At 45.4% G+C, this 15,620-nt stretch overlaps 1 protein-coding gene across 1 annotated transcript in view; it reads right to left on the reverse strand.

Moving 5' to 3' along the window:
- LOC121270043 (A disintegrin and metalloproteinase with thrombospondin motifs 7) overlaps positions 1 to 15,620 on the reverse strand; it is a 168,518-nt gene that overhangs the window by 39,853 nt on the left and 113,045 nt on the right. Inside the window, exons 17-19 of the mRNA XM_041175365.1 lie at positions 12,327 to 12,453; positions 9,920 to 10,133; positions 1,475 to 3,997 (exon numbers count right to left, since the gene is read on the reverse strand). Of these exons, the coding sequence (XP_041031299.1) occupies positions 1,475 to 3,997; positions 9,920 to 10,133; positions 12,327 to 12,453 (2,864 nt within the window). The remainder of the gene's footprint in view (positions 1 to 1,474; positions 3,998 to 9,919; positions 10,134 to 12,326; positions 12,454 to 15,620) is intronic.

The following is a 15,620-nucleotide window of genomic DNA, read 5'->3' on the forward strand; positions in this document are numbered from 1 at the left end:
TAATGTAGAGGAAATAGAGATGTTCTGTCTCATGGTGTTCATGAGACTAAATTTGTATTCCCTGGAATGTGGAAGATTAAGTGTTATGAAAGTAAAATAATTTTCATAATATTTTTCTGGTTTATTGTGAAGTAGGTTTATGGGTGTAAGTACAGGTGGTTCTGTCTGTGTGATTTAATTACATTGGAGACAGGTAGGCTGCAAGTTTGAAATCATCAAAAGAAGTTAGGTGTAGAAATGTGCTTGAGATGCTAACAAGTAAACATGGATGGGGTCTTAGCATGGAAGATATGAAGGGAATTTGCATTTTGTAGATAAATGAAGGGATTGTTTGGATTTCAAAGGGATGTTAGTCTGTTTACCACTAGCCAGATAAGGAGGCTAAGGAGTGTGTTTATTTTTCCCAAAGGTTACTGACAATATTGATGACATGAAAGTTTTACATTATGAGGAAGATACAGTTTCAAAGATATTTGGAACAATAGAATTTACATATTAAAAAGAGAGAAACATATATAAAGGAGAATGAATGGCTATCTGAGAAGAGGGCCATTTAAGATCTAACAGGAGTATGTGAAACAGCCTTTAAGAAGCCTCCAGCCATTTATGCATTAGTCTGCTATGTAAAGTAACTGAAGTTAGGGAAGCCATTTGGAATTCCACTGTTGAGTGGGTATTGTGTTAACTTGCTGGTTTCATTTTAAATCTAAAATCTATTTTGAACTGTTGCCTTAAAGGGGGTGTGCAATTGGGAGTCAGGTTAATTAGGAATTTTAGGAGCTGTTATAGTAGTAAGTAATTTGTAGTCGTATGTATGTTTTGAAATCTTTTATTTTGTTAATAAATATTTTAATTTAATTTTTAAGATCTCTAAAGTCTTGATGGACTCATTACTTCTGAATTCCGTGCACACATCTTGTAATAAATACAAATTGCAAAACTGTTGTGATAGCGCAACCAAGTTTCCCTTGTGGATTTGATCCTGGCACATATCATCTGTCATGACATAACATAAGGAAGGGGTGATTCAACTGGATTGAGACCTGTAGGATTTTGAAATAAGTTAATTAGGTGGAATAGAGAGAAGCTTTTCTCACTGGTGGGGGAGTCTAGAATAAAGGGACTAAACTTAAAATCAGAGCCAGACCACAGGGGGAGAGAAGTTAGGAAAAATGTTTTCATGTAAAGTGTGGCAAAAGTGTGGAACTCTCTCCCACAAAAAAAGCAGTAGATGCTAATAATCTTAAATCTGAGATTGAGAGTTTTTTTTTGCTAAACATGAGCATTAAGGGAAATGGAGCTAAGGCTGGTGGATGGAGTTAGTACCCAGATCAACTATGATCCCACCGAATGGCGGAACAGGTTCAAGAGGTTGAATGTCCCACTCCTTCCTGTTCCTTTATTCCTATGTTCATTCCTTGGTCAAAAAACCATTTTGAAAGTTTCTGCTTGCTGGGTTAACTCTGATACTTGCCTCACTCCAGTTTCCAATCACCCAGTAAGCACTGGATTCTGCTGATACCTCAGAGACTGGGTTTGTGGTTGCTTCCATTACTGAGCTCGTTGGAGTTGTTTGGACTTCCAAACTTGACTTTGACAAAGGCTTGTGTCTGGAGACAGCAGGAGGATGCATTTCAGGGGATGCCACTGGCCAGGTGCTCACGGTGGTTCTTGGGGAGCCATTCCTGATATCTGAATCAGTGTCTCCTGGATAAGTTTTACCAATTTTCGCAGTGTGTTCATCAGCATTCAACTTCATTAAGGCAGTTGTTGTTGTTTCCTTTGCAACTACATTGGGATGAATTGTTGTTGAAATTGTCTCATGTGGCACCATGCTAGCAGTCCAAGGAGTACCCACAGGGAAAGCAGTGGCTGATTGTTGAGTCCTCTCTGTTAGCATCAGCGATGTACTTAAATGTGAGGTAGGTCTTGCTGATGGAGTTGCTGACAGGTAAATACTAGAAATGCCTTTAGCAGAAGAGGTAGTAGTTCTTCTGGAGCTCCCTTCTACTGAATTTGTGGATGACACCAATCTTGTCCTCTCTTGATGTAGATTTGCTGGTGTCAGTGGTCTTCTTGTTGGGAGCCTAAACTGTGGACTCACTGTATGAACAAGTGAGCGGCCAGGATGGGTTACCTTAATTGGGTGCAAATGGTTTGACTGGATTCCATCAGTTGTACTCCATGATTGTAGCTGAGAGTACAGATTTGGTAGAACTGCAAAAGTCACTGGAGATGTTGATACTTCCGGTGGTTGACTTGTTCCTGGGAACACCAGTGGCAGTGATGTGGCTAAAACTGGTGTCAAAAGCAGAGGAGTTTGTGTCAAAGGCGAATTATGATGTGAGTGCACATCTTGGGCATTATGATATCCAGACTCTCCTGGTAGGATCACATTTCCTGGCAAACTCAAAGAATTGCTTAAACTGTGCCATTCTGGTGTGCTTGCCAAAGTTCGTCCTTGCTCTATCGACCAATGCATAATTTCTGAAGCAGGAATGTCATTTGGGTCAATGAAGACTGAAGGTGTTGGAGTTACAGTATCAGTGGTGGAGGTGAGACTGCCAAGGTTTCCCCAATAGTTAAGGTTTTTATTAATAGTAACATCTGTATTTTGGTGTGGGTACTGATTGCCATCTACATAGACCATATCATTTCGTTTATAACTGTTACTGAGTGTGCTGCTTGGCAAGTGGGCTTTCTCACTTACAATCTCATGCTCATCCTTCTGCACTCTTCCATCTTCTTTCAATAGATTTGTCTTCATGTCTTCATCCATATTCTCCTTTGATTCAAGGCTTCTTCCCTGTTCTCTGCTGTCTGAAGGATGTGTGTATCCTTCAGCACCTACATGATGTTGACCATCCTGCTCACTATTGCTTGCACCACGATCACCAGTATTGTGGTCATCATTGTTCTGTTTGACTACAGAATGCTCCTGCTTCCATGTTTCTGAAGTATTAGGAATGTTTACATTGTTGTGTGGTGATGAAGTAGTCATTGTTATTGATGGGGAGCTGTAGTAATGAGGATTGTGGATTCTGATCGTGTTGTGAATGCTGTTCTGATCATCATTTGGAAAACCTGGATATATAATTTCCTTAACACTGTGCACTGTTGTATTATGAACGGGCAGCAACTCATCTTCCTCGTACAGTTCTTTTTGATCATCTTCACTGTCAGTGATATACAGTATACTCTGAGTAACCATTGTTGCTTGGAGATACTCAGTAGGATGTTCCTCACTCAGTTGAACATCCGTTGAGTTTGTGGTAGAACCTATAATCGGATTATTTGTTGCTACTATTTCATCTCGACTGTAGGGCTTTTCATTGGGTGTGGGCCCTGAATGAATCTTCTCCAACTCATCTGACCCCAGCTGATCATTTAAAGTTCTATTCTTGCCTTGGTCAGGTGTCTTCTCCCAAACATGGTTCGAAATGTTATTTGTTTCTGAATGTTCTTCTTCATGTTTAATGTTCTCACTTGTCTTCTCTTCCTCTTCAACAACAAGCCTATCCTCTGGATCATAGTCAAGGTCTTCGTGGAAATTTATGAAGTTATAATCATAGTAGAAATCATCTACAAAGACATTGGTTTTTGCAGAATCCTCGTCCTTGCTGCTTTCAACAGTGAAATCGTCTTCATTGATATGGTTATTTATTTTATCTTCAAATGGATGTGGCTGGGGTATCTCTGCATTAAGATTGGAGGGATGAGGGTTGGGGATGTTAACAATTTGATTTAAATTGTCTTCTTGAACTGTCCTGCTGGGGCCAAAGTTCAGATTGAAACCCACTTCATTGTAGAGTTCCCTGCTGGATGCTCCACTCCCTGACCAGTCTCGTAGCCTGATGCCTGTCCTATGCCGGGGGCAGGGTTTCAGGTGGCACTGGCTTTTCACAGCTGGCTTCACCTCAAAACTGCATGTCATGTTGGTGTTGTTCAGACATAGGACACCACGTCTTCTTACTCCTTCCCCACAGGTCACGGAGCACTGTAAAAGAGAAACATTAAAACTGAGACTTAAAATTTTCAGCAATGCTTATCATTTTTCAGTCATATTCACAGAAGAAAAGCTCATGAACAGGAAACTCTGGAGGAGAAAAAATCTTATTTCAAACAATTCACTGGGAATGAATGCATGGCAATATTCTTGTTAGCCTTTTGTGCGTATTTCTATTCAAAACCTTCTGTAAATAAAGATCACCAAAATCTACAAAGAACCTTTGATAATAGTATCAGTGGCTCTTTGAAAGTGCTGGCACAGATATGATGGGCCAAATGGAACACCTCCAAGGCACATCCAACAATAAGCCATCTATGCAAACAGTAAAGTCATTGGTCAGTGTCATCAAGCTGGTTACTCCACTGTAGTTAATGCTGTAAATGGGGCCCCAGCCCCATATTAAACCCCCATCCCCCTCAAACACCAAACCTGCTTCTCCATCAAAACCCCATCTCCATCAAATTCCTCTCTCACAAAAATCCCAACCCAACCAAACCCCCTTCCCCGTCAAACCACCCCCCCACAAAACCCCCAACCCAACCAAACCCCCTTCCCCATCAAACCCCATTCCCACAAAAACCCCCAACTCAACCAAAACCCCTACCCCATCAAACCCCATTCCCACAAAAACCCCAACCTGACCAAATCCCCTTCCCCATCAAACCCCTCCCCCACAAAACCCCCAACCCAACCAAATCCCCTTCCCCATCAAACCCCATTCCCACAAAATCCCCAACCCAACCAAACCCATCCCCCACAAAACCCCAACCTGACCAAACCCCTCATAATTTCACCAGCAACTTTGCTGAAGCTCCCCTCATTAATCTGATATAAGGACTTCTCCACTCAACAAGGAAAGCACCCAGATTGCAGAGATAAACAGACTGCGTCTCATCAACAGTAGCATCCCACCCCCCAAAGTAAAAACAACCCAAAAGGGATGAATAATGGATTAAACACCCGCAAATAAATACCTTGAGCACTGTATTCACTTAACCAGACTCACCGACTTAGAAACTATCTGTGGTGATGTGGATGCAGAGCAAGAATTCAGGAGGGAACCTTCATTCCCCATAGAGTTGTAGGGATGTGGAACTAGCTAACAGATGGAGTATTTGTGGCGAATGGAATAAATATTTTTAAGTGGAAGCTGGATAAATAAAAAAGGGAGGAAGGAATGGAAGGATATGTTGATGGGGTGAGATGAAGAGGGGGTGGAGGAGGCTCGTGTGGAGCAGAAACAACTGCATGGGTGTACATTCTGTTGATTCTACGTAATTTTATGTAATTTGGGTGTTTTAAATTGATTTAAGGACAGTCCAGCTTAAAGACAATAATACAAAGTCAAACAATTATTAAGAACTGGCTCATCACTAGCACGGTCAAAGCTTAGCCACAGCATGAAAAATGCAGGGTTATTGGAAGTTGCTTTGTGGATTGTCATGGGACTTTACTTACGTAAAAGCATAAGGTCCATTTTCACTCCTGATCAGTATCACTGTTTCCCAGAAGAAGGCCCACAATTGATGGGCAGATTCAATAACAATAGCTGATGCAAGCTACTAAGTCATTGGTCTCTGTCCTTTACTCATTGGACCAGCTAACAGGAGATGATACTGTAAAAGTTGCCATCCCCAGCAGTGAGGCAATACCTGACATGCAGTTAAGCCGCAAGTCTCTCAATCAACATCTTTCATGTTTAGAGATAGCCCTGGATCAAGGGTTCACCCAAAATCAGGATTGGCAAAATTAAAGCACCTTCATGGGTCTTACAAAAAGGGCTCAGTAGTACAGCAGTTATGTGACAGTAATCCAGAGGCCAGGCCTAATAGCCCAGGGAGCACTAGATCAAATCCCACCTTTGGTTGTTTTGTTATTTGAATTCAGCTTTAAACAGCTGGAAATAAAAGTTGTTCTCAGCTAAAGTGACCATCATGCTGTTGGATTGTTATTAAGAAAAACAACTTTTTTTTTTTATTCATGGGATATGGGCTTCACTGGCTGGGCCAGTATTTATTGCCCATCCCTAATTACTCTTGAGAAGGTGGTGGTGAGCTGCCTTCTTGAACCGCTGCAGTCCCTGTGGTGTAGGTACATCCACAGTGCTGTTAGGGAGGGAGTTCCAGGATTTTGACCCAGTGACAGTGAGGGAACGGCGATATATTTCCAAGTCAGGGTGGTGAGTGGCTTGGAGGGGAACTTCCATTTGGTGGTGTTTCCATGTGTCTGCTACGCTTGTCCTTCTAGATGGTAGTGGGTTTGGAAGGTGCTGTCTAAGGAGTCTTGGTGAATTCCTGCAGTGCATCTTGTAGATGGTACATACTGCTGCTACTGTGTGTCAGTGGTGGAGGGAGTGAATATTTGTGGTGAGGGTGCCAATCAAGCGGGCTTCTTGAGTGTTGTGGGAGTTGCACTCATCCAGGCAAGTGGGGAATATTCCATCACACTCCTGACTTGTGCCTTGCAGATGGTGGACAGGCTTTGGGGAGTCAGGAGGTGAGTTACTCACCACAGGATTCCTAGCCTCTGACCTGCTCTTGGAGCCACAATATTTATATGGTTGGTCCAGTTCAGTTTATGGTCAATGGTAACCCCCAGGATGTTGATAGTGGGGATTCAAAGAACAAAGAACAAAGTACAGCACAGGAACAGGCCCTTCGGCCCTCCAAGCCTGCGCCGATCATATTGCCTGTCAACTAAAACATTTTGCACTTCCGGGGTCTGTATCCCTCTATTCCCATCCTATTCATGTATTTGTCAAGCTGCCTCTTAAACACCACTATCATACCTGCTTCCACTACCTCCTCTGGCAGCGAATTCCAGACACTCACTACCCTCTGTGTAAAAAACTTGCCCCGCACATCACCTTTATAGTTTTTTCCTCTCACCTTAAATCTATGTTCCCTAATAATTGACTCTTCCACCCTGGGAAAAAGCTTCTGACTATCTACTCTGTCCATGCCACTCATAATTTTGTAAACTTCTATCAAGTCACCCCTCAATCTCCGTTGCTCTAGTGAGAACAATCCGAATTTCTCTAACCTCTCCTCATAGCTAATAACCTCCAGACCAGGCAGCATCCTGGTAAACCTCCTCTGCACCCTCTCCAATGCCTCCATATCCTTCTGGTAATGTAGTGACCAGAATTGCACGCAATATTCCAAGTGTGGCCTAACCAAGGTTCTATACAGCTGCAGCATGAACCAAGGTTCAGCGATGGTAATGCCACTGAAGGTCAAGAGACAATGGTTAAAATCTCTCTTGTTGGAGATGGTCATTGCCTGGCACATGTGTGGTGTGAATGTTACTTGCCACTTGTCAGCCCAAACCTGGATATTTTCCAGGTCTTGCTGTATTTGGACATGGATTGTTTCAGTATCTGAGGAATCATGAATGGTGCTGAACATTGTGCAATTATCAGCGAACATCCCCACTTCTGACCTTATGATGGAAGGAAGGACACTGATGAAGCAGCTGAAGATGACTGGGCCTAGGACACCACCCTGAGGATTTCCTGCAGTGATGTCCTAGAACTGAGATGTTTGACCTCCAACAATCACAACTATCTTCCTTTGTGCTAGATATGACTCCAACCAGTGGAGGGTTTCCCCCCAACCCCCCCGACTTCCATTGACTCCAGTTTCGCTAGGGCTTCTTGATGCCACATGCGGTCAAATGCTGCCTTGATGTCAAGTGCAGTCACTCTCACCTCACCTTTGCAGCTCAGCTCTTTTGTCCATGTTTGAACCAAAACTGCAATGAGGTCAGGAGCTGAGTGGCCCTGGTGGAACCCAAACTAGGCATCATTGAGCAGGCTATTGCTGTGTAAGTGCCGCTTGATAGCACTGTTGATGACCCCTTCCATCAATTTACTGATGATCAGGAGTAGACTCGTGGGGCAGTAATTCACCGGGTTATATTTGTCCTGCTTTTTGTGTACAGGACTTAACTGGGCAATTTTCCATATTGCTGGGTAGATGCCAGTTTTGTTACTGCACTGGAACAGCTTGGCTAGGGGCACAGCAAGTTCTACAGCACAAGTCTTCAATACTATAGCTGGAATATTATCAGGGTCTGTAGCCTTTGCAGTATCCAGTACCTTCAACTGTTTCTTGATTTCACGTGGAGTGAATCGTATTGGCTGAAGACTGGCATCTGCGGTATTAGGGACCTCCGGAGGAGGCTGAGATGGATCATTCAGTCGGCACTTTTGGCTGAAGGTTGTTGCAAATGCTTCAGTCTTATCCTTTGCACTGATGTACTGGGCTCCCCCATCATGGAGGATGGGGATATCCATGCTGCATCCTCCTCAGTGAGTCATTTAATTGTCCACCACCATTCACGACTGGATGTGGCGGGACTGCAGAGATTAGATCTGATCTGTTGGTTGTGGGATCGCATAGCTCTGTCTATCACTTGCTGCTTATGCTGTTTGGCACCAGGTTGACAACTCATTTTCAGGTATGCCTGATGCTGCTCCTGGCATGCCCTCCTGCACTCTTCATTGAACCAGGGTTGATCCCCTGGCTTGATGGTAATGGTAGAGTGGGGGATATGCCGGGCCGTGAGGTTACAGATTATGGTTGAGTACAATTCTGCTGCTCCTGTTGGTGGGACAGGACATATTCAGGGATGGTGACGGTAGTGTCTGGGATATTGTCTGTAAGGTATGATTCCGTGAGTATGACTATGTCATGCTGTTGCTTGACTAGTCTGTGAGACAGCTCTCCCAATTTTGGCACAAATCCCCAGATGTTAGTAAGGAGAACTTTGCATGTTTGACAGGGCTGAGTTTGCCGTTGTCGTTTCCAGTGTATAGGCTGATGCCCGGTGGGGGTGCTTCTGGTTTCTTTCCTTGCTGATTTTCTAGAGGTTTTGAAGCAACTGAGTGGCATGCTAGGCCGTTTCAGAGGGCCTTTAAGAGTCAACCACAATGCTGTGGGTCTGGAGTCATATGTAGGCCAGACCAGGTAAGGACAGCAGATTTCCTTCCCAAAGGACATTAGTGAACCAGGTGGGTTTTTACGACAATTGACAATGGTTTCATGGTCATCATTAGACTTTAAATTCCAGGTATTTAGTCACAGAATCACACAGTGCAGAAGAGGCCCTTCGGCCCGTCGAGTCTGCACCGACATGCGAGAAACACCTGACCTACCTACCTAATCCCATTTACCAGCACTTGGCCCATAGCCTTATTGGATTCAAGTTCCACCATATTCCATGGTGGGATTTGAACCTGGGTCTCCGAACCATTACTCTGGGTCTCTGGGTTAACAGTCCGGTCACAATACTACTACATACCACCTCCCCAAATTGGGTCACTAATGTCCCTTTAGGGAAGGAAATCTGCTGTCCTTATTGGATCTGGGCTTCCATGTGACTCCAGTCCCAATGTGGTTGACTCTTATCTGCTCCCTGAAGTGGAAACTCCGTTGTATCAAACCACTGCAGCATTACGGGAGCACTTCCACCACATGGCCTGCAGCGGCTTAAGGTGGTGGCTCACCAGCATCTACTGAAGGGGAAACTAGGGATGGGCATTCAATGCTGGCCCACGGCAAATGAGCGGGTAAATAAAATTCAGGCCAATAAAATAAAGTACAATGCATTAAAACTACTTTTCTTGGTTATAATTCTTTCAAAAGGGTGACACCAGTGAGGCTGCCCCTTTAAGAAAATGCAACAAGAGCTTCTAAGGTTTCATGAGCTCAGCATTTATGAGGCTTCTACAAGACAAAGCTTAAAGGGTCAAGTCAGCAAGTCAGGGCTAACTGAAACCAGACTCTAGTAGCTCAAGACAGACATTTCCTTGTTGACCTAATTGCTTGTCAATCATTACCTATGTCTTTTTAAAAAGCCTCCTGCCTTAGGATGATTGCCCTGGCATTTAACCTCTGACCCTCTCACCTCTGACCAGCTGCCCGTGCTCCAGTCTGATGGGCAAGGAATCTCCCTGTTGCAAGGGCTGGTGGCTTCAGGCTTGGGCATGTGTTGACAGTCGGAGGCTTGCAGGGCTCGCTGCTCGTCCAGCCCCACGCTCTGGATGCACAGGGCCGTCCTCTTCATGATTCCCGTTTCTCCGCAGGATGAAGAGCAGGTCTGCCACTCTCCAACCCACCACCTGTGAAAATAAAGACCAGCCTCGGAGTAAAATCTACCCTGCAGGGTACTACCGAGAAAACAGCCGACATTCGCGCTTCTTATTGCTTGCAGGCTACGGCCAGGATGACGGTTAGTTTTCCTATCTCGCCCCCCACCCCGAGTAGTGACCTCTACCCTCGGGGAGCACAGATCCAAATGCAGCTGCTTGCTGCCCATTCTATTCATCAATAGCACCAACGTCATCCCAGTGGAAGCACTCTCGTCCGTGTCAGCAAGTTCTGGGTTTAAGCCCCATTATTGCAGAAACCATGCACAGGAACATCAGACTGATTCTCTCAGTGCAGTAGTGAGGTGGGGGAGGGGGGATGGGCAGTCGACTTTCAGCACACCCGCTCCTGATGTTAATGGGTTCAAAATGGCACCTGTGGCCTTCCCGTCCCTTTTAACACCTGCGATGCTGCCCCCCCCCCACCGGATGTCTGAGGCACCTGCCTGTATCGAGCAATGGGCTCGGTTTAATATGAAAATCGGTGCCCTATGGTGTAAGTACAGCCCCGATTACCATTTGAGGTAGGCGATACTCTGAGCAGGTACTGCACTCACTCTGACTAGCTGCAGAGGTGATAGGAGGGAAGAGAGAGTCTAAAGGGTCCTGTTCAATTTTTTCTGTGGGTTTTGGAAGGGTTAAGTTGGACAGCTCTTTCAAAGAGCCTGTACAAGCACTATGGGCAGAATGGCCTTCTACTCTACTGTAAGGGCAGGATTTTTATTTTGGCGGGTGCATGTGACCAGTGGGCCTAGAGCGAGCGAGGAACAGACTGCTGGCCGCGATTGGTCTCCGACTGCAATTTCATTCTGGCTGGCCAATAAATGGCCAGCCAGTGTGAAACTGGCCAATAAACGACCAGCCAGTGTGAAACAGGCCAATAAACGGCCAGCCAGTGTGAAACTGGCCAATAAACGGTCAGCCAGTGTGAAACTGGCCCATAAACGGTCAGCCAGTGTGAAACTGGCCAATAAACGGCCAGCCAGTGTGAAACTGGCCAATAAACGGTCAGCCAGTGTGAAACTGGCCAATAAACGGCCAGCCAGTGTGAAACTGGCCAATAAACAGCCAGCCAGTGTGAAACTGGCCAATAAACGGTCAGCCAGTGTGAAACGCGCGCTGAAATGCTCAGCGCTGCCAGGGTGGGGTGGGAGGAGGGTGGGCACTGACCTAAGCACGGAATGAAGCCAGAAAGCTGCCTCGGGGAGCTGAAGAATTTAAAAGCAATCAGTAAAGATTTTAAAATCCAGAAAAAACTGTCCAAGTTTCATAATCAGTCACCTGAACATATAGATGATGAAAATTCTGTCCAAACATTTTTACCTTGGGTGAGGTTTCATGAAAAATGCAAAGTCCGCCTGGCAGATTCACCCTTCCGCCAACCGTAAGGTTGGATGGACCACGAAAAATCGGGGACAACTGGAACTTTAATGGGCTCAATTGCCCTCTTAATTGTTGGACATTCGCATGCACCCACCGACTGAATTATCACCCGACTGAATTATCGCCCACCGACTGAATTATCGCGCGACCACGGGATGATGTCAGTACGCTCGCCCAACGTCATCCTGAGCTATTTCACGCTCAAGTGGGTCAGGCGCACGCCTGCGCACCAAACGAAAACTTCAGCCCATCCTACGAATGATTCTAAGGAAGCTATTCTAGCGCACAGACAACAGCAACTTGCATTTATTCGGCACATTTAATTTGGCAAAATATTCCAACGCGCTTAACAGGATGTCAGCAGACAAAAGCTGACACCGAGTCGCATAAGGAGATATTAGGTTAGGTGACCAAAAGTTTGGTCAAACAGGTAGGTTTAAAGAAAGAGCCTTAAAGGAAGCGAAAGAGGTAGAGGGGTGGAAAGGTTTAGGGAGGGAATTCCTGAGCTTAGGGTCCAGGCAGCTGAAGGCATGGTCCCTAATAGTGGGGCAAATAACGTCAGGAACGTGCAACAGGTCAAAATTAGAGGAGCGTGGATGTGTGAAGGATTGAAGGGCTGGAGGAGATTACAGAGATAGGGATGGGCAAGGCCAGGGAATGATTTGAAAATAATCAAAGCTGTGAGCCACTAGTCCATTATGCTCACGCTGGTGGGCAAAGTTAAGGATAAAGTCTTATGACCAATTTCTGAGGAACCCTTGCCCTCTGTGATCGAATACTGACCGAGCTGGGCACGGCTCTGGGTGGCAGCTCCTCTGTCTATCGTCAGGTCGAGTTACGAGGTCGCAGTATTGCTCTTCAACGATTCCTGCAATTTTTTCCAAACAGTGCACAATCTGTCTCTGAACCCCTGGGAGCAATGAAACAAACAAGAGGTCATACCAGAGACTATAGCCCTTGAAGAAATGCGTCTCAGCATGTTAGACATTGAGCATTTGTACACATGAACAAATCACTCAGAGGGATACCTGCAGTTAGCCACCTGGCATTATGTTATCCGTATAGCAGAACAATCAGTTGCCAGTAATAATGAACAGTCCCCACCCTCCACTCCCCTGAGGGTGTTACAGAAATTACCAGCTAATTAAAAGTGCCCCAATACTTGGTCTGACGCTGTGGGATTTCAGCTTTTGATCAGCCTATTTTACATCATTGAGCCTCATGCTGGCGTCCATGTGACATAGGAGCAGAAATTAGGCCAATCGGCCCATCGAGTCTGCTCCGCCATTCAATCATGGCTGATGATAACAACTTGTGGAAGAGTTTGCATGGGCAGCTGGAGGCTGGTGAGAAATGGGAGAGGGTGTGTGGCTGTCTGCAGCACAGAGCGGGCTGACTGTCTCACTTCGGTGGGGAGCGAGCACAGAGGAGTGCAGGGAGTGGTACAAGGCTCTTTACATCTGTAATTATCATGTAAACTCCGACTTTCATACAAACATTATTAAAACGCTATGCAACACTCACATTATGAGTATTATGTTGCAGTATAATTTAGATTGGGGGAGGGGTGGTTCCATGATTAATAATCCCTTTGAAGAGTGGTCTTTCAATCAAAGAAGTTTGGGCACTGCTGAATTCCATTAACAATTCAGTTTTGAGCATGTACTGATAAGCCCAATGATTACTAAATTTAAAAATGAGGTAAAGTCTTGAATAATTCTATTGGCCTCCCAGATCCTTGAGGTCCCCTAGACCTGGGGCTGGATTCTTTGGGTGATAGGGTTTCCTGCCTGCCACTGATGATGTCAGTGGGAAACTCATCCCTGCTCCTGACTCTAAGACCAGGAGCGTTAATTGGTGGGAGGAGGGCTTTCTGCCCTCATTTGGGAACAAAGTCCAGCCTCCGAGAGTGCCAGCCAATCTGATTGGCCGGCTGCTCTCTGGTCCCAGCCACGCCACTGGGATCAGTGGTCACTGCTGGGACTGCATCCCACTGAACACAGTGCCAAGAGCTAGCCTTTTTAGGGTGCAAACTCATTGATCTATTAAATTCTCAACAATCAGCCTAAAACCTGAGGCGCTTCCAGCACACTTGCATTGAGCCCAGGTAGGAGTGAGCTGGAGGGATGACAGGTTAGACTGACAGACCCAATTACACTTTGATGGAGTCAGGATAGCAGATTCTGGGCTGAACCTTTCTGTTGCCAACTCTGATTGGAGTTATTCCTGAGGGTCACTAGGAGGCAGTAGAACTCTCACTTGGATTGGGGTGCAGTGGTAAGTAACATTTGGGCCACACAAGTGCCAGGCAATGACCATCTTCAATGAGAGAGAATCTAACCATCTCCCCTTAATATCCATCAACATCATCCTGGGCGTTACCGTTGACCAGGAATTGAACCGGACAAGCCGCAAGAGCAGGTCAGAGGCTATGAATTCTGCAGTGGCTAACTCACCCCGTGACTCATTAAGAGTCATAAAGTCATATAGCTATAGAGCACAGAAACAGGCCCTTTGGCCCATTGTGTCCGTGCCGCCATCAAGCACCTATCTATTCTAATCCCATTTTCCAGCACTTGGCCTGTTGCCCTGTCCCCAAATATCTACAAGGCACGTCAGGAGTTAATTCACTGCCTCCACCACCAACACACAGTGGCAGCAGAGTGTACCATCTACAAGATGCACTCCAGTGGCTCACCAAGGCTCCTTCAACAGCGCCTTCCAAACTTGCAACCTCTACCACCCAGAAGGACAAGGGCAGCAGATGCATGGGAACACCACCGCCTGCAAGTCCCCCTCCAGCTTGACTTGGAAATATATCACCGTTCCTTCAATGTCGCTGAATCAATATTCTGGAAATCCCTCTCTACCAGCAATGTGGGTGTGCCTAACATCATATGGACTGCAGAGGTTCACCACCACCTTCTTAAGGGACAGGTTGGCCTTGCCAGTGATGCTCACTTCTCATGAAAGAGAAAATACTCTTGCCTCTGAGTCAGAAGGTTGGGACCTCAAATCCCACTCCAGACACTTCCAATGCAGTACTGAGGGAGTGCTGCACTGTTGGAGGCATCGTCTTTAAGGTGAGATGTTAAACCTAAGCCCTGTCTGTTCTCTTATGAGGATATAAAAGATCACACAGTGTTAATCCCAGGGAGAACGGGGGGGCGAGTTCACCACTGTGTCCTTGGCAACATTTATCTCTCAGTCAATATCATCATCATATTGCTGTTTGTGGGAGTTTGCTGTCCTTAAATTGGCTGCTCTACTTCCTACATTACTACAGTGACTACACTTCATTGGCTGTAAAGTGCTTTGGGATAGCTGGAAGTCACGATAGGTGCCATATAAATGCAAGTATTTGCACTGTCTTTTAAAATGGCTTCACTGTTCCGACTATTTTAAGCATTTTTAGTACTTACTGGATTAGAGACCCTGCTTATTTCAGACAGAGTCAGATCTTTAGATAGCTTCAATTAGCTGTTTGCACTGGTAACAGGAACTGTTTCATTGCTACAACCTATTATGCTTATATCATCCCCTTCATGCAGCAGGCAAATTGTGTAAGCCTGAACACGCCTGCTATGGGCCATGGGGAGTGTTTTGGAGAAATGAGAGGAAAGCCCAAATAAACCATGACCATTCTGGCATCAATAAACAAGGGAGACAACAAAGGAAGCAGCGGAGAGAGAACAGGGAAAACAAAGCGAGTCAAGTCAAATTGAAAGCTTCAATGAACAAATCCAGGTGGCCAGTCTCAATTCCTGCCCTCCAGGGCTGAACACACTTTAGTCCATTGTGCAAATATTAACATTCCTGCAAAGCAATCATCAGGAATCACCTGAATCACCAACTAACTACCTGACTGGCTTTCACCAGAGTCAATTTATTGCCTGCCAGCATTTTATTCCATGAGAATCTGTCTGACTTGAACCTTCAGTAGTTCCGAACAAGGTGAATCCTTAGACCAGAGAAGTTAAGAGGAGATTTAACAGAGGTGTTCAAAATGATGAAAGCGAAATACTGCGGATGCTGGAAATCTGAAACAAAAACAGAAAATGCTGGAAAATCTCATTT

The sequence above is a fragment of the Carcharodon carcharias genome, chromosome 26, assembly GCF_017639515.1.
Source record: "Carcharodon carcharias isolate sCarCar2 chromosome 26, sCarCar2.pri, whole genome shotgun sequence".
Classification (NCBI taxonomy): domain Eukaryota; kingdom Metazoa; phylum Chordata; class Chondrichthyes; order Lamniformes; family Lamnidae; genus Carcharodon; species Carcharodon carcharias.